General features: G+C 51.3%; 2 protein-coding genes across 2 annotated transcripts in view; one reads left to right on the top strand and one right to left on the bottom strand.

Annotated features, from left to right (window-relative positions):
• Apba2 (amyloid beta precursor protein binding family A member 2) overlaps positions 1-24,226 on the bottom strand; it is an 881,206-nt gene that overhangs the window by 703,122 nt on the left and 153,858 nt on the right. The window lies entirely within an intron of this gene.
• Klf13 (KLF transcription factor 13) overlaps positions 5,037-24,226 on the top strand; it is a 48,277-nt gene continuing 29,087 nt past the window's right edge. The window contains exon 1 of the mRNA XM_051148675.1: positions 5,037-6,098. Coding sequence (XP_051004632.1) covers positions 5,516-6,098 — 583 coding nt within the window. The 5' untranslated portion in view covers positions 5,037-5,515. The remainder of the gene's footprint in view (positions 6,099-24,226) is intronic.

Here is a 24,226-nt window from a genome sequence, read left to right as displayed (position 1 = left end):
ACCGTTTAGTGTATATTCCCACTTGAAGATTGTTGTAAAATAGTGTGTTAGTTTTGTTGCTGTAATAGAATACCTGGAATAAATTTTAAAACAGGAAATAGTTATTTTGGCTCACAGTTTTAGAGACTTCAGTCCCTGACTGATGACATCTGTGAAGCAAGGATGAAGGTAGAAGAAAGTCTAGGGTCTCTTCTCTCTTCAAGGGCATACCGCCAATAACATGTTTCATTAGGCGCTATCTCTAGCTTCACCATATCCCAATAGTACAGAGAGCAACATGTAGCCTTTGAGGTACAGTTAACCAAATTATGCTGACACAGTCTTAGTTCATGTTCTCTATGTCTCTTCACTGTATAAACACATCACACAACTTGGGGTTACCAACACACAATACTCAGTCTTGCATGGGCACACTCTGCAATGGCTCACAGCAACACAACTGCCTAAGGAGACATTTCCCAGAATGTATCTCTGCTGGTGCATGCCTATGCTTACTTCACTGGCTGGGTGAAGGCTATGATGGTTTTCCTTCAGTATTCCGAAATCTGCTTCTTTGATCTACCCCAGCTGTGAGAAGCCCATTGCTCTGACTCCAGTTTGTAAGTGAACATCAAACCACTTCCCCTGATACTCAGAAATTCCAGGGCAATAAGATACGGTGTGGCTGGAGAGATGGCTCAGAGGTTAAGAGCACTGACTGACTGCTCTTCCAGAGGACCCAGGTTCAAATCCCAGCAACCACATGGCAGCTCACAACAGTCTGTAACTCCAAGATCTGACGCTCATAGACATACATGTAGGCAAAACACCAATGCACATAAAATAAAGATAAATAAATTAAAAGAAAAAAAAAAAAAAGACAGTGTGGGGATCATCTCTCATGCCCTCATTCTCCATGGTCTTCCCAACACACGGTCTCTGACTGTCAAGCCTTCTCTTGGACTATTCTTCAGTGGTTTTTCTCTAGCTACCATGTCAGAGTTCCTCTTAACTGACTAAAACTCTTTCTGGTTGATTCTCTAACATTTATCTTCCCCTCTCTCTCCATGTTATGCTGTTGTGGATTCTTTCTGGTTAAATTCTTTTCTAGGCTTGCCACTGAAGACTTTGTCATTCATATGTTTGCTACTTTCTTCTAAAGTGCCAAAGCTGGGCGTGGTGGCGCACACCTTTAATCCCAGCACTCGGGAGGCAGAGGCAGGCGGATCACTGTGAGTTCGAGGCCAGACTGGTCTACAAAGTGAGTCCAGGACAGCCAAGGCTACACAGAGAAACCCTGTCTCGAAAACAAAAAACAAAACAAAACAAAAAAACACACACAAATAAAGCACCAAGAACTCTTTCTTTTACTCCGAATATTTCCGGATTGTGGAATCCTTGTAAATTTCCCTATTGACATTAACTGGTGGTTTTGTTGATGTTTACCTCTATGTGGCTTGTTTCTTACAACTTACTTAAAAACAAACAAATAAAAAACCTACTGTGAAGCTGGGTGTGGTGGTGCACACCTTTAATCCTGGCAGAGGCAGAGGCAGAGGCAGGCGGATCTTTGTGAGTTCGAGGCCAGGATGCTTTCCTGATGCAAGCTTTCTTTCAGGTCAGCTCAGCTGCCCAGTCCTTGCCTGAGAAGGGCTGAGATGGATCAGAAGTTCTGTGCCAAGTGGCACCTCTCACTGTGGCCTTCTCTGTAGTGTGGAAATTGGACACCTGAGCAGCTATGAATATGATATTGTGCAGCTCCTTTTTCCCCTTGGGCTGGTTCTCCTGGTCTCCTAGGTCCTTGCACCATAAAATCCCTAAAAGCAGCTCATAGATATCAGTAGGCAGGTGAGCAATTGACCCAATCCCATGGTCGTGACATTGTTTCTCCCACTGTACTTCAGGATTGGTCTTTATTTACTTTAGATAGACACACTCTCTCCTAGGGAAGAGGAAGGGGCAGCTGTGAAAGGGCACAGGGCTGGCAGCACACCTGAGCACCTCTGTGAACAGACTCTTGTGCAATTATTCTTGTTTGTTTTTTGAGACAGGGTTTCTCTGTGTAGCCTTGCCTGTCCTGGACTCTCTCTTTGTAGACCAGGCTGACCTCAAACTCAGTGATCCGACTGCCTCTGTCTCCCGAGTGCTGGGATTAAAGGTGTGCACCACCACGCCTGGTTCTGTGCAATCATTCTTATTTCAAGGCCCTTTCCATACCATGTCCAGAGGTGCCTAGTGCCACCATTTGTGAGCCTTGCAGGGAAACTTCCTTTTCTTGGGTCTACGGGCACTTTTTAGCTTTACTGGCTGTTGCTGCTTCCTCTCCCGGTCTTATACTTGTACAAATTTTTGACTTATGGCTGAGGTTGTTTCAGAGACTCCAAATGGAAGATAAAGTCAATACAACTACCACCTTCAACCAAAAACTTCACCTACAATTTGTCTCCTGATAGCTCACTTGGCTTACTACTTGGTCCATCTTGAGCTTGTGACAAGAAAGACCAGGCTTGAGACCCCAAATATTAAGCACCTGGTACATGAACTGCTGAGGAACCTTTCCAGGTGATGACTCTTGTATATAAAATGCACCTGGACACAGGGGAAACCCTTTGAAAGATCACCATCTGTAAAAGGAACTTCTATTTGCCTGTTTCAACTGCTGTCTGCGAGGTTTACTGCCTCCTTCTGCTAACCTAGGCCTAGAATGTTTTCAGCCTGACACTGGGCTAGCTGCTTCAACTCAGCAGTTCCGGCTCAGACTCTTCTCCCAGCTGACTTATATATACAGTCTAGCTTTTCTTTCTTTCTTTCTTCCTCTCTCTCTCTCTCTCTCTCTCTCTCTCTCTCTCTCTCTCTCTCTCTCCACCCCCTGCCAAATGCATTGCTCCCTTAAGTAGCTTCCCTTTCCTCTGTCTTCTCGTGAGAGTTGGGCGGATCCTATTCTCTCTCAAATCTTTTTGATTTGTCACTTTTTCTGCCAGTCAATTAGACATCACTTTCAAACATGGGTGCTTCCTTTCACAAATTAACTTTACTTTCATTATTTGGGATTAAAGGCATGTATCACCATGCCTGGATCTAAGCTTTTCTTTACTTGATATTTGCTCTATACCAGGCTGGCCTTGAACTCAGAAGTGCTTGCCTCTGTCTCTTGGATTAAAGGCAGTGTTTGTATTCCAGCCAGATCACAGATCTAGAAGGTCTTTGCCAGAACAGCCATGTTCTGAATTATCAGTCCTGTACAACCATCAGAAGGCAGGCTTGGATGGGGCACAGGCGTTCACTGACTCAGGCTGTCATAGAAGTCTATGAAGTAGGGGTTCAGTACCTACAATAGTGATGCCCTAGGAAGGTCCACCTTATCCTAGTGCAGGCAGAGCCCACAAGGAGAATAGCACCAAAAAACAAAAACAACAACAAAAAACTCTTAGAGTTCCTATCTACCCACACTACTCCCTGTGCCAGGAAGGAACACCATGGCCAGAAAGGCCGAGTAAGGGCCGTCTCTTCCCCAGTGAAATGACTGTCTGTGGTATGTGGTGGGAACAGAGGGGCACTCTGAGTCATCACTTGGTCAGGACACAGTCTCTTAAAATGTCATCAACACAATCTGCCGGGGACAAAGACGACTATTTTCTGCCACGTCGAGACCTTTCTACATAGCCTTGATCCAACTTCTCGAGACAGCCGCCTAAGGAAACTGAGGATGTCTGTTCACGCAGGGACGCTCAACCGTGAACCTAAGTTTCACAACTGAAAATTCCAAATTGCTCAGTTTCCCCCCTTCATGATCAGAAGTCAAGGCTTTTCTATTCTAGGCTCCCACTTAATTTGGTGAATTTGACGTCAGAACCATGGTTCTTAATTTTGCCAGTGATTGTCTCTGCTTTTACTCCACTAGGGTGTCTCCCTGACTTGCGAGTGGCTGACTTGTTTCAAGGCATCACTCACTCAAGGTGAAAAGCAGAGGCTGATGACCCTACTCTCACAGGTCAGATGCTGCCAGAGTCCTGAAAGAGTGTGGTAAGATTGGTTAAAAGGCAGTGGAAACTATGGTCTCTCTGGTGATGGCCTAGTGTGTTCGGAGAGAAAGAATATCAATCTTGTGTCTGGACTCAAGAGCAAGGTGGCCTGGTTGGAAGGCCCGGCGGGGGCACAGTGGCTCATTTCCTTCAGAGGCCCAGACAGTGGATGGGTGGGGCGCCCTGGGCGGGGTCCTCGCAGCTGGTGGTGTTTGAAGCCTCCAAGACCGCGGTGGGAGAGGGGCGGCCTGGAGAAGTTGGCAGCAGGCCTGAGGCAGGAAGGGGGAGGAAGGGGCCCCGCGTTCTCTGAACAGCCGGGACCGCAGACCCAGCACGTAGCTCACTCTCTCAGCCCTGGCAGTGGTGGGCCCTGCACTAGCCAGGTTAACAGGGGCTCAAGGGCAGCGCGGGGGCGGGGCGGCTCCGGTGGTGCCTTGGCTCTCGCCAGGGTTGCGCCGAGGACAGGAGCTCAACAGGGGCAGTGTGGAGGTGGCCGGAGACTGCAATGCAAGCCCAGCCACCCGAGAACTCCGCGGCGGTGGGATGAGGCGCGGCAGTGTCCCGCCCATAGGCGAGGCCGGCCGCTTATGTCCCGCAGGGACGGACACGCCACCTCGCCCGCAGCGGGCGAAGCGACCACAGAGTGCCCTCCCCACCGTTGCCACCCTCGCGCCACCCACAGCTGCCTGCGCACAAAAGCTCTGCCATGGAAAGGCCCGGCGGGGTTCCCGCTGCGGGAGGTACGCGCCCCAGCCCTGCGCCGCTACACCGTGGCCCGCCACCCTCGGACGTCATGCGTCGGCGTGCCCCGCTCCCGGCTCCGATTTCCGCCCCTCCTCCTGCAGGCCCAGGGGCACGCCCACTGGCGCGCGCAGGTCCCGCGGCCAGCAGGGCCCTCTAGAGGTTCGGATTGGCCAGATAAAGTACTCAAGAGCCAATGGCGTCCGCGTCTGCCACCAGCCACGCCTCTCCCACGGCGCGGGCGCGCGACCGCACCGGAGGGACGGTGCGCGCTCCAGGCTCCCCGCCCCCTTCGTGCGCGCTGCTGCCCGCGGCCGCTGCCGCCTGTAACCTGCGCCGCCAGGATGTGGCTGGGGGCTGACGTCGGGTCCAGATGTGGCCCCGGCCCCGCCCACCCCCGGGGCCGGTCCGCCCACACCGAGCCGCGGCGCGCACGGAGGCTGTCCCGCCTGCCACAATGCACGGTGGAACTGCAACCGCAACTTGCAGGGGTCGTGCCTAACGTCGCCGCTCGACATCCTTAAGACAGGCCGGCTTTGACGCCGCACGCGGACCCTCCTCGTTGGAGCCCTCCATGCGCTCACCCTTCAGTGCCCGGCCAGGCGGACGCGGAGCCGCGCGGGTGACGGCAGAAGCGGCTGCGCGCCCAGTCTAGCCCAGCCCAGCCGGAGAAGGCGCGCCGCGCCCCCGCCCCCCGCCGCTCTCCCGAGGCCGTGGGTGCGGATGCGCCGCTGACGACTCCTGGGAGAGCACCGCGCGTCCGAGCCCGCAGCATGGCAGCCGCCGCCTATGTGGACCACTTTGCCGCCGAGTGCCTCGTGTCCATGTCCAGCCGCGCAGTCGTGCACGAGCCGCGGGAAGGGCCTGAGCCCCGGTCCGAGGGCGCGGCCGCCGCCGCCGCCCCCACATTGCCCCGTGTTGACGAGCGCCGCGACGGCAAGGACAGCGCCTCGCTTTTCGTGGTGGCGCGGATCCTAGCGGACCTCAACCAGCAGGCGCCGGCGCCCGCCCCCGCGGAACGCAGAGAAGGGGCCGCTGCGCGCAAAGCGAGGACCCCCTGCCGCCTGCCGCCCGCGCCCCCTGCGCCGCCGCCCGGTCCAGAGCCCGCCTCCCCGGGACAAGCAGGCGCGCCGGCCGCGCCCCCCAGCCCCGCGTGGAGCGAGCCCGAGGCGGCACTGGAGCCAGAGCCCGGCCCTGCGGGAAGCGGCGAGCCCGGCCTCAGACAAAGGGGTCGACGGGGCAGGAATCGCGCGGACCTGGAGTCCCCGCAGAGGAAGCACAAGTGCCACTACGCAGGCTGCGAGAAAGTTTACGGGAAATCTTCGCACCTCAAGGCGCACCTGAGAACTCACACAGGTCAGTGGGGCGGCCGGGACGCCGCGAACGCGCGGACTAAGGGCTGCTCGGGGGGCCAGCCACGCCCCCAGAGCTCGGGACCCCGCGCAAGAAGGGGCCAGGGCTGGGGCCCGGGCCAGGGCCAGGGCCAAAGGCGGTGAGCCATGAGTTGAGGGCGATCGCGGCCGCGCCCCTGTTCTGGCGCTCCGGCCTCGCGTGACGCTAGCCTGGGCGCTTGGAGCCGGCGCCCTCTCGGCGACCGCGCCCCCATCGGACACGCCCCCTCCAGGGCTCTTGGGGCGGGGCCGTGGGGATAGATGTCGTCATTCGGGCTGCAGGCGGCGCGGGCAGGTGCGCTGGAGGTGGTTGGGGGGCGGCCGGCGCGCCACGATTGGGGCGTAGGTGCTCCAGGGACTGGAGCCTCGCCATCCCCTCCCCAGGCCTTTGGGCGCGCTCTGGCGAGGGAGGGGCCGGCCCGAGCGGGCGAAGTTCACGCGGGGACAAGGCTCTCTACAGCCAGCCACTCGGCACATTCTTCGCTCTCTTCTTCCTGTAATTTTTCCAGCGCTCTAAGGTTTAATTTGTCGCAACCCGACCCAGTGGCGGCGCTGGCCGACGCGGAGGGCGGTCCCAGTCCAGGCTTCCCACCCGCAGCTCTTTGTGGGAGCCCCAGCCCATCCGGCCGGTGAGGGCGCGCCCGGTCGTAGGGGGCTGCGCTGCAGAGCAGCGCTTTCTCTAGGAAGGCGAGGGCAGGTGGCACCTGTACCAGGGCGTCTGGCCTGAGCCTGAAACCTGGGGTGGTGTATGGTCACTCGCTTCTGTGGTTCCCGGGCATCGCTTCGCCTCGTTGGGGGCCGACTCTCGGTAGCTGATTCGTATGTGGTAGTTCTCCCCCCCCCCCCCCGCTTCAATTTTGGTTTTAACACATCGGTGCAAACATTTAGTTTTATTTCCTTTGGGCTCACGGAAACTCTTCTGTGACTGTTAACTCTTTTTTACAGCTTTGAGGCAAGTTCGCAACAAAAACACTTTAATTCCGTTACTTTGTTACTAGGGGCTGTACTTTTTATGTTGCTAAAACAGTTAAGGGGCTGACCAAAAAGCGTAAGACACTGAAGCAAGCCATGGAGACAAGAGCTCAGGGCCTCTCTTTCTGCCCGTATATTTGTAACGGGGCGTGCTCGAGTTCTGCGGACCTCTAGGCCAGGAGTTCTCAGGAGAACTTTTCCCACAGAGGCCGGCGGGGAGGGGGGGGAGTCCCACCCCTTTGGTGTGGCCACTCAAATCACGTGGCAGATGATTGGGTTGAGCGAAGACTGGGTCATCTCCAGACATTCGGAGTCAAAATTAATGGTGTGTGAGCCCAGGAGATGGGTGGGGTTTTTGTGTAGGGTTCCCAGTTCTGGGGAAAGCGGCAGCCGGAGTGGGTGTGGCCGTGGGGGAGGAGCAGAGCTTGGTTCAGAACCTGATGGATTAAGGTTGCTGGCTGGGGGCGGGGATGTGCGGCGAGCAATTTATCGGATTGAGAAATCTTGGCGGAGAATATTTTACCGTGGTTTCCCACTTGAAACACCCGGTAGTGGATCTGGTGAAGTGCAGAGGGCTTGCCTGCGGGGAGGGGCTGGGCGTCGTGGGCGGGTTGGGTCCAAGATATTTTCCTTGTTGGCTCGCTCCTCCTTTCAGTCTCAGTTGGCGTTTAGACGTTTGGGGGCGCTGGGGACCGTAACTTCCGTAGTGTAAAGGGAGCCATTCTCTTTGGAGCGCCAGGAAACTCAGAGCGGGTAGAAGAGGATCGAACCGGCCTTCTTTTGAGTTGCCCATAGTGTGTTCTACGGCCTATTTTATAAATGGGTGGCCGGTATCCCTCTCCGTGTGTGCTGAGATACAGGGAGGCTTTACCTGCCGGGTAGCTGTAAGATTCTAAGCCCTCTTGAAAGCCGTGTTTGGACGGCTGTAGTTGTCTAGGCTGCACTTTATTTGGTACCCAGGTGAGTCTGATGACGAGAGTTGCACATCTCAAATGCCTGCCTCCGGGTGGAGTCTGGTTCAGCCTCAGATCCAGGAAGGCCTGGGAAGCCATTGTCAGACTTTGCAGCGTTTAAATAACTCACTTTCATAAGGGAAAGAGGGATTTGTTGGGCATAGAGGGGAGAATCTAGCAAGGTGGTGCCAGGCAGTGACTTAGACCCACCCTGGGGACTTCCACATAGGCTCTGGGGTGGTTGTGGTTTGGTTTGTGGGTCACAGCGGGCAGTGGCTGACTGAGTGAGGCCTTGCTACATCTGCTCCACCCGAAACCCCCTCTAGAATAATAGTTGCCTGGCAGGAGTGATTATTACCAAGCCAACAAGGTAGTCGGCAACTCTGTGACGTGTATGTAGCTGTTATCAAGCCTCTCTGTCCTTTGGCGGTGAGTGCCTTGACCACCTGGAAAGCTGGGGGTGGGATGCTGTATGTTTGGTGCCTTTGGGAAGGGGAAGGGTCCCTAGCCAGGGCTTTTCTCTGATACCGATGCCCTCTGCCCAAACAGCTGTTCACAAGAGAGCCCCTAACGTAATGGCCGCACCGCCTCCACCCCCACCCCTCCCAGTCGTCATGTGGACTTTTGCCTTGCAAGTTTCAGTAGTTATTGTTACAGCAAGTGCACGGAACAAAGAAATGCCACAACCCAAGCCACCTGGTTACTTAATTGGAACCCCTCAGCCCATATTTGGGGAATTTGCTAGCCTTACTTTTGGAGGTGTAAGTTGTTTGGGAGACTGGGGGATGTGAGGACTCTCTCTCTGAAGGCCTACTGCACCAAGCAGCAAGCCCTCCAGCATCTGGAGAGCCCTGCCTGGCTGCTGCACCTGGCTGGAATGTTGTTCTCAATAGATACCTACTATCTCCTTGTTCCTGTGAAGAATTGTTTTCAAAATGATTTTGTGCTGTTACCTTCCAGCATCTACGACTGAAAAACTTTTCCTTTTATGCTGCCTGGGCTGGGTGGCTTAGTTGCTCTGGGGGCACCCCAGGAAGGTAAGCGTAGTGTTGGGCACAGTTTCTTCCCTGCAGCTGGGAGTGAGGTTTGTGGTCACCTTCTCTTGTTTGGGACGGGTAAATAAGATCACTCTCAGCTGTTTCCTGCATGAGTTATGAGGGGTTGGCCCGAAAATTTACCCCTCCCTGCTAAGCAGGGATTAGATTCTGCATGGGATTCGTGGACAATGTTCTCTGCCTCCTTTCCCAATGTGCGTTTTGACCGCAGAGCCTCATTTCCAAGATGCCGTTACCCCCTCTTCTCACTGGTAGGCACTCTCTGACATGGTTGCCCAGAAAAGCAGTCTATCACAGCAGAGGATAGCTTGGGCAGGGTTTCCCTGAACCAAGGCACAGCCAAACTCCATGGTGGGCAGCCCTTTGTCCTGGAACATGCCTATACCAATGGCTCCTAAGCCCTGCCTCAATCCCTAGTGAACCTTTACAAGGAGCACTGAGAATGGTCCCTCAGCTACCCATTGCTACTTGCACCGTGCACCTCTTTCCAGGCCTCATCTGGGTTTGTTTGCACATGTGCACACCTGTGAGGCCACATTTGGCATTTAAGAAGTGCATGAGTAGGCGCCACTGCATGGTTTGTTCCATGTGTTTACCTAAAAGGGCGAGTGTTCTGCAGTGTGGTTGGTTATATGGCAAGGCCATAACTTTTGTGACCTCCTGTCACCCATTGAGAACACAACTGTGTGTCAGGATTCGGTTCTGCTGTCTCTAGCTGGTAGGTGACTGTCTTGATGGAAAGGAGCTGGCGATTCTGGAGAGACCTGATGACTGTCCATGAGCTGGTTATAGAACCCGTGGGGCCTGTTGGCCTGAAAGACAAGGGACCAAACTGCACGTCCTGGTCTCGCCTGGGTGAAGAGGGAGACCTGCTGTGTCACCACTGTCTTTCAAAGGAGTTTATTTGGAGTTCTTCTTTTGCTTGTGTACCAAGAGCTTTTGACTCTAGACCCACATTGGACTGTTCTGGACCAAACTTACTCCCACATGCTCTGTGCCTTGCCCTCCTGGCTTCCTCAGCTCTGGCTTTTCCAGACCCTTGGAGATGCTCAATGTTCAGTGCATATGGCAGTTAAGTGTGCCTCCCTGCACAGAGGCCACTTGCCTGACCTGGGGCTGGGGTGTGCTGACAGGCAAGAGTAAGTTCATAGGCTATAGCTCACTCCAAAAGAGGCCTTGGATCTGGGGTACACAGTGCTAGGGAGTTATCCAGAGAGGGGCCTTTCTAATCCTAGGTCCTTCCTGCTTGTTCCTGCTACTTACATAACCTTTATCCTGTGGTTACTTGCTTCTCAGATGTAGCAAAGCAAAGGCACAAAGTGAATTACATCTCAAAGCTGTTAAAATGAGGGAGTCAACAAGCAGTAAGTTACTCCCATACCCACTTGTGCATGTGTGTGCATTTAAATACATACTCTAGAAAGCTTTCGGAGCAAGTGCTAGGGTGTCTACCCTCCTGTCTGTGGAGGGGCACGTCATCTCTGCTTTCAGCAGTTTTAGGGCCTGTATTAGAGACCCTGTAAAAACCACCATTCCTCACAGAGATTTTTCAGATCCCAGTGCACCAAAGTGTATCCAGTTTGTACTTTAAGAAGGCAACTTAACTGGTTCTTGAAAACATCTAGATCTGTGGTTCTCAACTTTCCTAATGCTACAACCCTTTAATACAGCTCTCCATGTTGTGGTGACCCCCCCCCCCAACCATACAATTATTTTGTTGCTACTTCATAACTGTATTTTTTCTACTGTTATAAATAGGAGTGTAAACAATCTGCTATGCAAGATACCTGCATATGTGACCTGGGGGAAGTAACCCACAGATTGAGAATCACTTATCTAAAACAATAGGGTCAAGTTCTCAACCACATCTCTTAACACGCCCAAACTACATGCTGGGTGTTAGGCATCTAGGATATAGGGTTTGTTTGCGTTCGTGGTACTGGGGATGAAACCAAGGTAGGCATGCTAGGCAAGCATTCTAACGCTGAGCTGCATCCCAGTACTTCTTTACTTGATAACTGGGATTGCAGGAATATGCAGCTACATCTGACAGAACTAGTAAAATAACTCAATTCAAATAAGGAAATTGAGGTTCAGATGGATTAAGAAATGCCCACACTGGAGGTGAGAGTACATCAAGGGTTTTCACTGGGCGTGTGCTTCTGAGTTTGGACATAACCTACCTATCATGTGCTCCTTTGCCACTCCTCTTAGGCCAGCACTTTGTGTGACACAGGTAAGCAAGGCTTACTGCTCCAAGTGCTTAGGGGGTGGGGCAGGGAGTATTGAGTGGTCTCCCCAGCCTGAGCAGTTGATACTGTGCCATGCTCTGCTTTCTTTCTCTGTCTTCTCCATACTCTTTAAGTATTATATGTGCTGTCTGTATTCAGTCTCTGTAAGGAGTCCCACCATTTCCACACAGCATCTCTCTAGGCAACACACTTTATCCTTGGCTGTCTTGAGTCTAGAACAGCCTATCTTCTGGCCATTTGAGAAATGGACATTTGGATTTAGCTGAGTGTCTGAGTGTTTTGCTTGCTCATATGTTGTATACCATGAGCATGCCTGGTGCCTGGGAAGGTCAGAAGAGGGCATCAGATCCTCTGGAACTGGAGTTACTAACTGTCATGCATCATGGGTGTTCTGGGGACTGAACCCAGGTCTTCTGCAAGAGCAGTAAGTACTCTTAGCCAATGAGCCATCTCTCCAACTCCAGACACTGGCATTTTAAGAATAGAGCCAATTTTTCTTGAGAACATCCCACAGACTTTTAATTCCTCACACTTAGTGTAGCTTTAAGAAATTTGATCAGAGCAAGGCATGGTGGCACAGGCTTTTAGCCTTTAATCCCAGCACTCAGGGAGGCAGAGGCAGGTGGATCACTGTGAGTTCAAGGCCAGCCTGGTCTACAAAGCGAGTCCAGTACAGCCAAGGCTACACAGAGAGACCCTGTCTTACAAAATAAAACCAAAGGGGGGGGGGCTGAGAAGAGAAAAAAGAAATTTGATCAGACTGGAAGGAGAAATTAATTAAAAAAAAAAAAAGAAAGAAAGAAAAAAAAAGGAAATTTGATCAGCTAGGAGGCAGCAGCGGTACACACCTTTAATTCCAAAACTTGGGCAACAGAGGCAGGTGGATATCTGAGTTCCAAGCCAGCCTGGTCTACAAAGCAAGTTCCAAGACAGCCAGGACTACATAGAAAAACCCTGTCTCAAAACAAAAGAAGAAAAGGTTGACCAGCTGGGTGGTTGTGGTGGCGGCACACGCCTTTAATCCTAGTACTCGGGAGGCAGAGGCAGGTGGATTGATGTGAGTTTGAGGCCAGCCTGGTCTACTAAGCGAATCCAGGAAAGCCAGGGCTACACAGAGAAACCCTGTTGGGGGGGGGGCCTAAAAGAAAAAAGAAAAGGTTGACCAACTTGCCACCTGTGGTGTTGAATATTCTGTCAGGGAAAAGATGGCATCTAGTTCCTTTGCCAAGTCACCTGGTGAAGAGGGTGCTTGTGGGTCCCCACTGTACAGGGCCATGCTTTTCTAAATAACAATGACCTGTGACCCAGTGCTGGGGACGGGCCGCCTTCCTTGTGCTCATGCCCTTTCGTACCTCTGATTGGTTTTTGTTTGTTTGTTTGTTTGTTTGTTTTTGTTTTTTTGAAACAGCGTGGTTGGCTTCTTTATCATCTTCTAACATTCTTGATAGAGCAAGGATGCGTCAGGTGTTTGGGGTCTCTGCTTTTTTTGTTGTTTTGGTTTTTTGAAACAGGGTTTCTCTGTGTAGCCTTGGCTATCCTAGAATCACTTTGTAGACCAGGCTGGCCTCGAACTCACAGCGATCCGCCTGCCTCTGCCTCCCGAGTGCTGGGATTAAAGGCTTGTGGCACCATGTCCCGCTCTTTCTATGGTTTTTAAAGTCAAAGAGTATCCTGAGGGAAGGTTAGGCACTGCCCCTCCTGAAACAAATACACCACAGAGCTTCTGGCTGGGTGGTGCACACCTTTAATCCCCAGCATTCTTGAGTGGCAGAGGCTGGTGGGGATCTCTGAGTTCTGAGTCTGTGGGCTTTGTTTTGCTTGTTTTTTGTTTTACAGCCCTAAGTGGGATTTTTTTTCTCAAGAAACCAGCTTGCCTTTAAAGTAGAAAAACACCCCCTACCTTGGCAGTTTAAAAGTTGGCTGTGCCTTATGAACAAGATTGGGGCAACAAAGCAGCTGCCACCTAGTCCCTAGGCACAGCATGTAGAAGGCTGCAGCTAGTGTGTTGTAGGCCAGTGTAGTGGGGACCCAGACTGCCCGCCATTTGATGCTCCTGGCCAGGAATGGACTGGGTTAGAAGGTCCTGTTGGAAGCAGGAATGAGGGTCACTCAACAACAGCTCTGCCTTTATCCCTTGACATTTGTCTCTACACATGTAAACGCACATACAGGTACATGTGTTGTGAAGATCTGAATGGTAAATGTCCTCCATACTCTCTGGCATTTGAATACTTGGTCCCTAGTTAGTGCCAGTTTTCAAGGCTTGGTGTGTGTGTGTGTATCTGTTTGTCCCCGCTAGGGAAGTGTGTGTGTGTGTGTGTGTGTGTGTCTGTCTGTCTGTCTGTCTGTCTGTCTGTCTGTCCCCACTAGGGAAGTGTGTGTGTGTGTGTGTGTCTCTGTCTGTCCCCACTAGGGAAGTGTGTGTGTGTGTGTGTGTGTGTGTGTGTGTGTGTGTGTGTGGCCCCGCTAGGCAAGTGTGTTACTGGGGGGGTTGGGCCTTGAGAGTTTAAAGACTGGCACCATTTTGAGTTCGCTCTCTCGGCTTCCTGCTTGTGGTTTGAGGTGTGAGCCCTCAGCACTTAGCTTCCAGCTTCAGCCACCATGTCTGTCCTCTTCTGTCCCCACCATTATGGAACCTAATCCTCTGGAAATGGCAACCCAGAATAAACCCATTCTTCTGAAAGTTGCCCTGGTTGTGGTGTTTAATTACATCAACAGAAACCCTAAGATATGTGAATGTAGTGTCTCCATTGTGTCTGAGCCAGGCATCCAGCACTGGAGTATGGCGGCTCTCTGCACACTCTCCTTTCTGCTTCTGAGTCATATTTTAGGGTCCACCCACAGCCCTCAACTGTAGTGAGTTTTTTATGAGTCTTGCTCTTGGGGGAGGCACAGGGTTCCCACAGTTGGAAGTAGGAATGTGGGAAAGAGGTGTCCATCTGCCCAATCAGTCCCCATTGGTGGCTTTGTTTCTTTGTTTGTGTTTGTTTTTATGATGGGGTCTTGCTGTTTTGCTGTTTAGCCTGGGCTTGCCCTTCGTGAGTGCAGGTGTCTGTGCGTAGCTCTCTCTGACTTGTAGTGGCTGTCTGTTATGTGTTCTTTCCTCCGAGTGTCATTCCTAATGAAGGGCTGGGTATGAAGAGGTTGTGTGTGTGTGTATATATGTGTGTGTGTGTGTTGCACATGCACATTTGGTGGAGCCACAGCATGGTATCCTGGTCCAGACAAGCCCCTCCTTTGCAGCATTGTTCTAAACAAACCAAACCAAGAACATACTTGCAGAGAATTTGTTTTCCTGGGGGTGGGGATGGGGGTGGGCGTGTGTTTATTGTTCTCAGTTTTTGAACTTCATCACACAAACACACTTGCTAACCAGGAACTTGGCCACACTTCCGTGGCCATTGGCCAGGCTGTCCCAAGGTGACCTCAGAAAAGCCCTGAGGCTTGAAACCCTAGATTAAATGTCCCTGTACTGCTGCCACAGGGGTGTAGGGGCGGGGCAGGCTTATCTCCTTGGAGCCAGACCCAGGGTGCATCATGGAGGAGCTTTGCAAGACATGGGCCCTAAATTAAAAGATACTCACCAGGGCTTGGGGGTGAGGCTATGTGTAGAACACTTAGGTGGCTTGAGCAAGGCTCTCATCCCCAAGTGAAAAAAGCCACTCTCCAAAGAGTCAGTGGTCCAGTGTCTTCCCTGGGCTCCTGTCTTAAGGGGACTTCTACAGGTAGAGTTTTGGCATTGGTTGCTCTCCTACGGAAGGAGGTTTGGTAGCAGCCAGCGAGTTCCTTCACACAGGTTGTCCCCATCAAAGTTGATAGCACAAATCAAGTTGGGGTCCAAGACAGGGCCTCCTTTTTTGTTCTAGTTTTTTTTTTTTTTTTTTTTTTTTTTTTTTTTTATCTGTCTGTTGATACAATATTCTGCCTGCACGCCGGAAGGAGGCACCAGATCTCACTGTAGATGGTTATGTGCCACTATATGGTTGCTGGGAATTGAACCAGTCAGTGCTCTTAACCTCTGAGCCATCTCGCCAGCCCTCCTTTTTGCTTTTTTGGAGAGCCAGCAGTTAACTTTTGCAGGTATGTGGTCCTTCCCCAGGCTGGCTCTCTTTCAACAGGGAGGAGAGCCTTTGAACACAGCAGCAACCCCCACAGTTTATGAAACTGAGGGGCCCTTGGGGTTTCATATGTGGGATACTTACAAAGGGTCCATCCTTTCCAAGGAACAAGTCTTCTGGGGGAGTTCTGAAGTATGCAGGTGGTTTTAGGGTTGCCTAAGAGCCATTTTTTCAGCCACACTTAAAAGAAAGTATGTCCTATTCCTGTGAATTCTTTCTCTGCGCCCTACTGTTCTTAACTCTAAAAAAGAGAGTAGGACTGGCTCACTTGATAAATGCTGACCACATCCTCAGAACCTGTGTGAAAAGCTGTGGAGGCTTCAGGCATGGTCCTGTAACCTCAACAGTAACGGCTGGGGGGGGGGGGGGGGGGGGGGTAGGGGGAGAACACTGGAGTAGGGATGGGAGGATCTGTGAAGCTCATTGGCTGGCCAGTGTAGCTGAACCAGTGAGCTCCAGGTTCAATGAGACACTCTGTCTCCAAAAATAGAAGTGGAAAATATCAGCCAAAGTCAACCTTGGTTGTCCATACCTGCGTGCACATGGCACACTAACAAGTACCTGCTCTACACACACACACACACACACACACACACACACACACACACACACACACACACACACACACACACACAGCTTGGCTTGGGAAGTAGGAAAGAGGGTTGTGCAAAGAAGCACTGGGAAAGAGGAGATGGAAGAGACTTGTACCCATAGACGAAACTCATGGGTGCTTTTGGAGGGGCCCAGAGGCATATGCTCAGAAGGTTGGCCTGGAGATATGGGAAAAGTTAGGCCACTTTCCAGGCTTTTGGCTGGGGAGCTACTCAAAGCACTATGTGGCTCTTGTTTCACTCAGGCCTAGGACCTGGAGGTGGGTACCAGGGGTGAACTTGCACTTCTTTCCAGCCACAAACCCCAGGCAGGTCGTTTGAACAAAGATGGTAAGCACGAGTTAATTACATAGTGGCCAGTCCCGTGAAGATGTGTGAAGTTGACTGCAGCTTTAGCCCCTAGCAAGCTCTCCACCATCTTGGTTCGTGCTTCTCACCTCCCTTTCCTTGCACTCAGCACCCCATCTCACAAGCCTTGGTTTGCTTAGTGCTGATGGCACCTCCACGTTTCTCCCATGGTCCTCTCCTACCAGGTGTACTGAGTAACCCACAAGAGGTAGGTGGCCTTTGGGCCCCTCAGATCACAAGGTGTGGTTCTCAGGAGGGTTGTTTTTTTTTTTTTTTCCTTGAGGTGGCTGTTTTTGACTATCAGCCTAAATGCTGTTGCAATGGGGCAGAAGTGCTCATGGCAACACCTGGGACACACAGTGACTTTGAGCCACCATCTTTTCCAGAGCGCCCCCTTTTGCTACTTGGCCTGATACATGCTGTGCTCTGTGTGAGACCTGGGCTTTGCAGAATGCCCATGTGTCAAGGTTGTGCCTGACCGGCTTAGTGGAGGGGTGTTCTGCCTTGTTAGCAATCAGAAGGCTGGTTTTCCAGAACTCCTAGGCCTACAAGACTAGATGCCAGTGTGGCCTATCCCAGAGATGGCCATTTTGTTTTAAATAATTGTATCACTCTAAGTTAGCTTTCTAGCTTTTGAAAAACTTCAGCCTTTATTTTCTTCTCCCCAATCTTCCACTTTGTCATCTTAATAAAATAGAATTCCATTACTAGAGATTGAACCCCAAGCCTTTAATTCCAACACTCAGGAGGCAGAGGCAGGTGGATCACTGTGAGTTCAAGGCCAGCCTGGTCTACAAAGCAAGTCCAGGACAGCCACGGCTACACAGAGAAACCCTGTATCAAAAAACAAACAAAAACCAAAAACAAACAAACAAAAAGAATGGAAGAGATTGAACCCCAGGTTTTTGTGCATGCTAGGCAAGTACTTCTTCCCCTAAGCCCCAGCTGTTTTCCTCCCTCAGTGATCTCATTAAGTTGACTAGGCTGCACTTGAACTTGGGGTTCTCTGCCTAAGCCTCTTGAAGAGCCAAAATTATAGGTCTTCACTCCCACATCTGGCTCTGGCTGAATTATGATTCCGTGTTTTGAACTCATTTGTCTAGTTACCAGTGGAGCTCAAATTGGAAGAAAGAGTTTGTGTGTGTGTGTGTACATATGTACATGTGTGCATATAGGCCTTTGTGTGTATGTGTGCACATGTATGAGCCATTCAGCCAGCACATGGGATAGTTGCTCCCTGGCATGGTAGCCAGCCATAAGATGTCTGACAGGTAGGTGTGCAGGCTGTGGCACCATGAACCCTTCAGCAAGCCCGATGCCCTACAAGAGCAGGGCAGGAGGGAGTAGTGTGCCTGGCATTGGCTGTGCAGACAGGACTGGCCTCAGGATGTAGAGAGGGACCTGTAGTTGAACAGGGGGGCTTTTGCTCTCCATCCCATCAGGCCTCCTCACAGACTAGGAGGCTGGATAGGATCTGAGTGTGGGCATGGGCTGTCCAGCCGAGGGTGCAGTCTGGGCACATTCACCCTTTATTTCCTCCTTGTACTTTGGACCCAGGCTGGTTCTAACTTGCCTTCAGTGGTTCCCAACCCCTAAGGAACAGGGCCACAGGGGGCTGAGGGAAGGAGAATGTAGGCACCACTACGTTGTGCTATAGGTGGCTCTACTGGGGGAAGATCTACATATCCATGGGGGAAGCTGTGGCTCCCTCCTTCCGCCCTCTGGGACACCCTGGCACCCATCCTGTGTGGTGTCAGGGAGGAGGTGGCTTGGTTGCCTGTTCCTGGTCCCAGCCAAGGTCCTCCTACACAGCAGAACTGGAGGTAAATACTGAGTTGCCTTGACAACCAAGCGCTCCAAGTGCTCCTGGCTAGAGAAGCTTTCATTGTCTCAAGTTTCTAAAATGGGTTTCTATTTTGATTTTTTTTTTTTTTTTAATTAGCTAGTATGACTAAGATTGCAAAATGCCTGACCTGGTTCCTGTAATTTCTTAATAAACATTTATATTCCTTTTATAGGAGGAACATTTCTGTGATTCATTGACTTTTTCTTTCAGGTTGGTGAGGCAGGGTGGGGGCAGCACAGAGGGCACCCCACTGTCGACAGCTGGCACAGCGTAGGCTCCGGAGTGCTGGCTGAGTGCCAGAGGCTGGGAGCGCTTACGTAAACACCACACCAGGATTTATTGGCTTTGAGGCTGATTAAGTTCCATGGAAAATTTTGGGGAGCTGTTTCTCTTCTCCTGGAGTGCTCAGATGCCCATAAGTGGAGCTTCCAGAGCCTGGGGGCCACCTACCTTCCTGCTCAGAGCCAGTTCTCCTGGAGGAGGCTAGGGTGTGAACTGGTTTTACACCTCAGCCATGCCAGTGAGGATTATGTTTGCTGTTAAACTCTTAACTGCTCTTGCAGGCAGTCTGGCAGCCTGGGCCAGCTGCACCTGGCCAGGCTCTCCTGCCCACATGCCTGGCTGTTGATGGGAATGTCCCTGTGGGAATGGCCAGCCCATGAGTGGACTCTACAGCAGGTTCCCAGGGCCTCCACTCTGCCTGGCTGTCGGTCACCTTATATAGAGTTCCCTGCCCCAACAAGGAGCCAGGTGAGTATGCAGGAAAGCTGATTCATTCATTTTCTGACCAGTTATGCTGGTCTAGGTCACCTGGTGGATGGTTTATCCAGTGAGGCTCCCCTTATCGTGGTCATGCAGGGCCTCATGGGTCCTGTGCCATGAGCCAAGGGGCAGGGTTGTTTTATGGGCCCTTTGTCCCCTGTCTTCAGGGCCCACCCTTGGGTGTGGGCCTGCCAGGAAAGCAACTCTCTGCAGTAGCCTGTTAGCGTTGCCATGTGTGGCAGGGCCCCTAACCCAGCACCAAAGGAATGTCCAGGTTGCCTGTACTGACTTCACTAGGGAGCAACAGGTGGCCCTCAGCAAGGGCCCTGGCCTGATGTCCCCTCCACTGAGAATTTTTTTCCACTCTGTATAAGTTAAATATGGTCTTCCTCATAGGACCCTACTCAAAGATGTTTGAAGAATTCAGATTTTTTTAAAAAGATTTTATTTATTTGTTTTATGTAGGAGTGCTCTAATCTGCATGTGTGCCCACGTTCCAGAAGAGGACACCAGACTCCAGTATAGGCAGTTGTGAGCCACCATGAGGCTGCTGGGAATTGAACTCTGGAAGAGCAGCCACTGCTCTTATCCACTGAGCCATCTCTCCAGCCCAGATATTTGGGTTTTTGTTTGTTTGTTTGTTTTTATCGAATTTTCTTCATCGTGTGAGAAAAGCAACCAGAGTTATTAACATGGCATGGAGGGGTATTAAAGGACCCCAAAACATGAACATTTGAGTCTTTGTGTGTTGTAACAGCCAGGGGTATTGCTGTCTTTTCATTCCTGGCCAGTTGTGGGAGGTTTGGCTTCATAGATGGTATGTTTTAGCACCTTTCTTTAAAAGGGTCTCAGTGTTTCTTCTTTTAATTTCTTTCTTTCTTTTTTTTTTTTATTGGTTTTTTGAGACAGGGTCTCTCTGTGTTAGCCTTGGCTGTCCTGGACTCACTTTGTAGACCAGGCTGGACTCCTCTGCCTCCTCAAGCGCACCACAACCAGCAAGTATCTCATTTTTAAAAATTGCTTTTACATGCACGCATTTTGTTGGTGTGTGTGCCTGTACACACACACATTCCACACATACATGTGAAGGTCAGAGGACAGCCTGGGGGACTCAGTTCTCTCTCCACCATGTGGGATCTAGAAATCAAACTCAGAGCATCCGGCTTGGCAGCAGGGACCCTTGCTTATTGTACTGCTTTGCTTTGCGAGACACATCCTATTTGGCAGTGCCTTATTGGGTACGCAAAGATAATATGGCTTATTAATAAGGAGGCTTAGCTTAGTGGTACTGAGTTTCCATCCTGAGTTCCAGTCTGTTTGGTTATGATGACTTCTGAAGAGCAGAAGAGAAAATGAGCCAGGCATCTACTCCCCCGCCCTCCGTGTGTGTGTGTGTGTGTGTGTGTGTGTGTGTGTGTGTGTGTGTGTATGTGTATGTGTGTGAGATGTTTAGCCTTAAAAAACAGAATTTCATGTCATGAAGTTTTAGGTTTTTTCTTTTTCTTTTTTTTTTTTTTTCTTCACTTTTTACTGTTGTTGTTTTTGTTATTTTGAGACAGGGTTTCTCTGTGTAGCCTTGGCTATCCTGGACTCACATTGTAGACCAAGCTGGCCTCGAACTCAGAAGGATCCACCTGCCTCTGCCTCCCAAGTGCTGGGATTAAAGGTGTTAGCCCCCAGCCTTCTTTTTGTTTTTTGTTTTTTGTTTTTCAAGACAGGGTTTCTCTGTGTAGCCCTGGCTGTTCTGGACTCGCTTTGTAGACCAGGCTGACCTTAAAGTCAGAGATCCGCTTGCCTCTGCCTCCCGAGTACTGGGATTAGAGGCGTGTGCCACCACACCTAGCTCCACATGTAGCTTTTAATGTAAGTATTTGCCTGTAGTTTTTATCACGAGTGCAGTACCTTTGAAGGCCAAAAGAGGGCTTCAGATCCCCTAGGACTGGAGTTACATACAGATGTAAGTGTTGGAAACTGAACTTGGGTCATCTGTAAGATAAGCAAGTGATTTTAGCCACGGAGCCATCTATCTTTTCAGCTCCATGTCCTGCAGCTTTGTTCATTGGTACCTAGCTAGCTTGCTGCTTGCCATGCCCCTCGATATTCATGGCCTTCCTGAAGGACCGAACTACAGCAGTAAGAACTGCAAGCTTCCGGGAGCATCCTTGTGTTGCTACGGAGACCTCGTTGCTGGGTGCTGAGCTGTGATCAGGTTAGAGAGTGGCAGCCCCATCTCAGGTGAGTCTCATTTGTTGCTAGGTAACCATGACCTCCCAAGTACCAGCAAATTGTATTTAGTTGGGCTGACTACATTATCAGAAACAAATAACTGAAACCTTAAGGTGAAAGGCTTGGATAAGGCATGGTGGGCTGAGGGCCAGTAGCCCCTTCTGTGTCTTTAGTTCTGGCCAGTTTCACAGAATAGGCAGCAATGCCAGCCTTGCTAAATGACTCCACCCAGAGAGAGACACAGTCCTGAGTCCAGTGTGCTCTGGGCTATAATTTCCAGAGTCTTGGGCAAGGATATAAGCCTGTTCTTCAGAGAGACTAGCACCCTCCAGGTGCCATGGCGGGCCCAGAGATCGTGTTTATAGAAACATGTTTATAGAAACATGTCTAGTATTTCTGTAGACTCCTGGAGCAGGCCTCCCCCTCCTGTCAGGGCACGGGCATGAGCTAGAGGGAGCCCATCAGAACACAGCTGACGGGTTGCCGGATCTGTGGCCTCCCTGGGCTGCTCTGGTTTCAGCAAGCATTTTTCTCAGAAATAATTACTTTTTATGAGCTTTAGCCACCCCCCCCCCACGCCTCCCTCCCCCATCCTCCTTCACTCTCCCCCCCCCACCCCCCGAGTTTTATTTTCTTTTGGGGGCAGCAACTCTATTTGCAGGCGCAAGAATTATTTCCTAAAGGGAAGCCTGGAAGCGTTCTTTGAGGTTGGCTCTTCAGCTGTGAACCACCCTTTCTTACCTCTTTCCTGTCTTGTCGACATCTTCGTGTTAGTGCATTTGGCATGAAAAAGCTTCCTGTGTGGTCTGAGGTGAATGTGATGGGTGACTGTAAATTAGAACACAAGGCTTGCCTCTCTCCCTGTATCTGATTGCTCCAGAGCGTGCCTAAGAGTATTGCCACTGTGGACCCTATCTGCTGGGCGGAGGAGGGGCTTGGGAATGGTCTCTTGTCCAGCCCACTCAGCCTGTGGGTTGGTTGTGTGAGGCTGGTTCCCCTCTCCACTATGTGAGGTGGCTCTTGTCATTGCCTGGGAGGCCTGTGAGACACCTGCTGCTTGGCTGGTACCTGGTCAGTGGTCAGTAAATGAAGTGCATGTGTACAAATGGCCTGGCTTTCAGGGATGCCTTCTGCCCAGGGAATCTTCCCAGCCACACACCCGACACCACACACACCGACACCACCTTCCATCTCCTCATGGGCAGTCAAGGCTTGGCTCTTCTGTTTGGCCTTGCCTTTTCTTCCCTGTTGCCTGCAGACAGGAAGCCTAAGTCACCTTAGGAGATGAGGCTTAGCTCTCTGCTTGGTTCTTTTTTTTTTTTTTTTTTTTTTTCCTTTTGGTATTTCGAGACATGGTTGCTCTGTGTAGCCCTGGCTGTCCTGGAGCTTGCTTATTCTGTAGGCCAGGCTGGCCTTGAACTCACAGAGATCCGCCTCCCTTTGCCTCCCAGAGTCCTGGGATTACACAGGCATGCGCCACCAGCGCCTGTTTCTGCCTGGTTCTCGTTAGTATTTATTTATTTATTTAAATTACTGTTTATTTAGATTTTTATTTTATATGTTTTGCTAATATTCTTCCCACTTCCTTGCCCACCCACCTTCATGTTCGTGTTCTCTCTCTCTCTCTCGCCCTCCCTCCCTCTCTCCTTCCCTCCTTCCTTCCTTCTCTTTCCTTCCATCCCTTTCCTTCCCTCCCTCCTCTTCCCCCCCCCCCCCCCCGCCTGTGTCTCTCTCTCTTTCTCTCTCTCACACACACACACACACACACACACACACACACACGCGCGCGCATGCGCGCGCGCACAGACTGGTAGCTTGCATAAGACCTGCCCAGGTTTAAACCACTCAAAATCCCAGCATGGAGAAAGGGAAGTGGATACAAAACTTCACCCCCCAATGAAGAAGCTGTTGCAATTGATACTTGCTGGCAAAGGAAATTATTAGCAGTTTTCCTCAGCAGAGTGCCACTGGATAGATCAACCACACTTGGGCGCAGGCCCCATACTCAGTAGCTGACTAGTACAAGATGGAGTTCATGGATTTTGTTTGTTTGCTTTTTGTCCCGCTTGATTCTTTTCACACACTGAGCATAGTCCATGGCTAAAGTGGCCATGCTGATGCAAGGTCCTCCCTGTCTCTGATGTGTAGGGGATATCTCTGGTGTGTAGGGGAAAGCAGCTAGCTAGCTAGGTGGAGTAGAGACAGAGGAGCCCTCTAAACCAAATAGATGCGGAGGCCCCAGCGTGGAGCCTCTCAGCATCCCTCATGTCCTGCCTGGGATGTTTCTGGGAAGTTGCAGGATGATTGTTGGGCTGGGCGAGCCTGGGCTGAGTTTGTCCTACAGCCTGGGACATGCTCTGGGCTTGGGGAAAGAGATGAAAGACAGGGTCAAGGGTGTAGGGCAGAGAGGGGGTCAAGGGCAGTTCTGACCAGTGGTATGTGCTGAACCTGACTGTGTGAGTGCGTTTGTGGGGTGTGACTGGAAGGTGCTGGAGAGGTGACATGGGGTTCTTCTCCTTTTCCCCTGAAGGGTGTGAGGGCCCCTGGCTTGTCTGGTTCTCCTGTCCCCTGGGGACTGGGGTGCTCTGAGGGCACTTCTGGGAAGCTTGTGCTTCTGCCCCAGCCCTCTTGGCCAGCCTCCTACAGGCCCCCCTCCTCTCAGAGAGAGGTGCCTGGCTAGAGTGTTGGGGTGGGGCAGATCTAGGCTCAAGTGACTGTGGTGTGCTGGGAGGCAAACAGCAAGGAGGGGGTGCCCAAAGGAAGTGTGTCACCAGATCGTATCCTGAGACTGAAAAGTCTTTCAGTGAGTGTGCGGTGTGGACATGGTTGAGAAAATAAGGGCGTGAGCTGCTTTGAGGCCTCGTGGCCCCACACTGTGGTCCTTTTCTTACCACTGGATTCTGATGTACTCAAATGGGTAGGCCTTAGCTGGCAAGCATGTGCTTTCGGC

This window comes from Acomys russatus, chromosome 7 (genome assembly GCF_903995435.1).
Source record: "Acomys russatus chromosome 7, mAcoRus1.1, whole genome shotgun sequence".
Lineage (NCBI taxonomy): Eukaryota > Metazoa > Chordata > Mammalia > Rodentia > Muridae > Acomys > Acomys russatus.
This window is presented reverse-complemented; position numbering and strand designations above follow the sequence as displayed.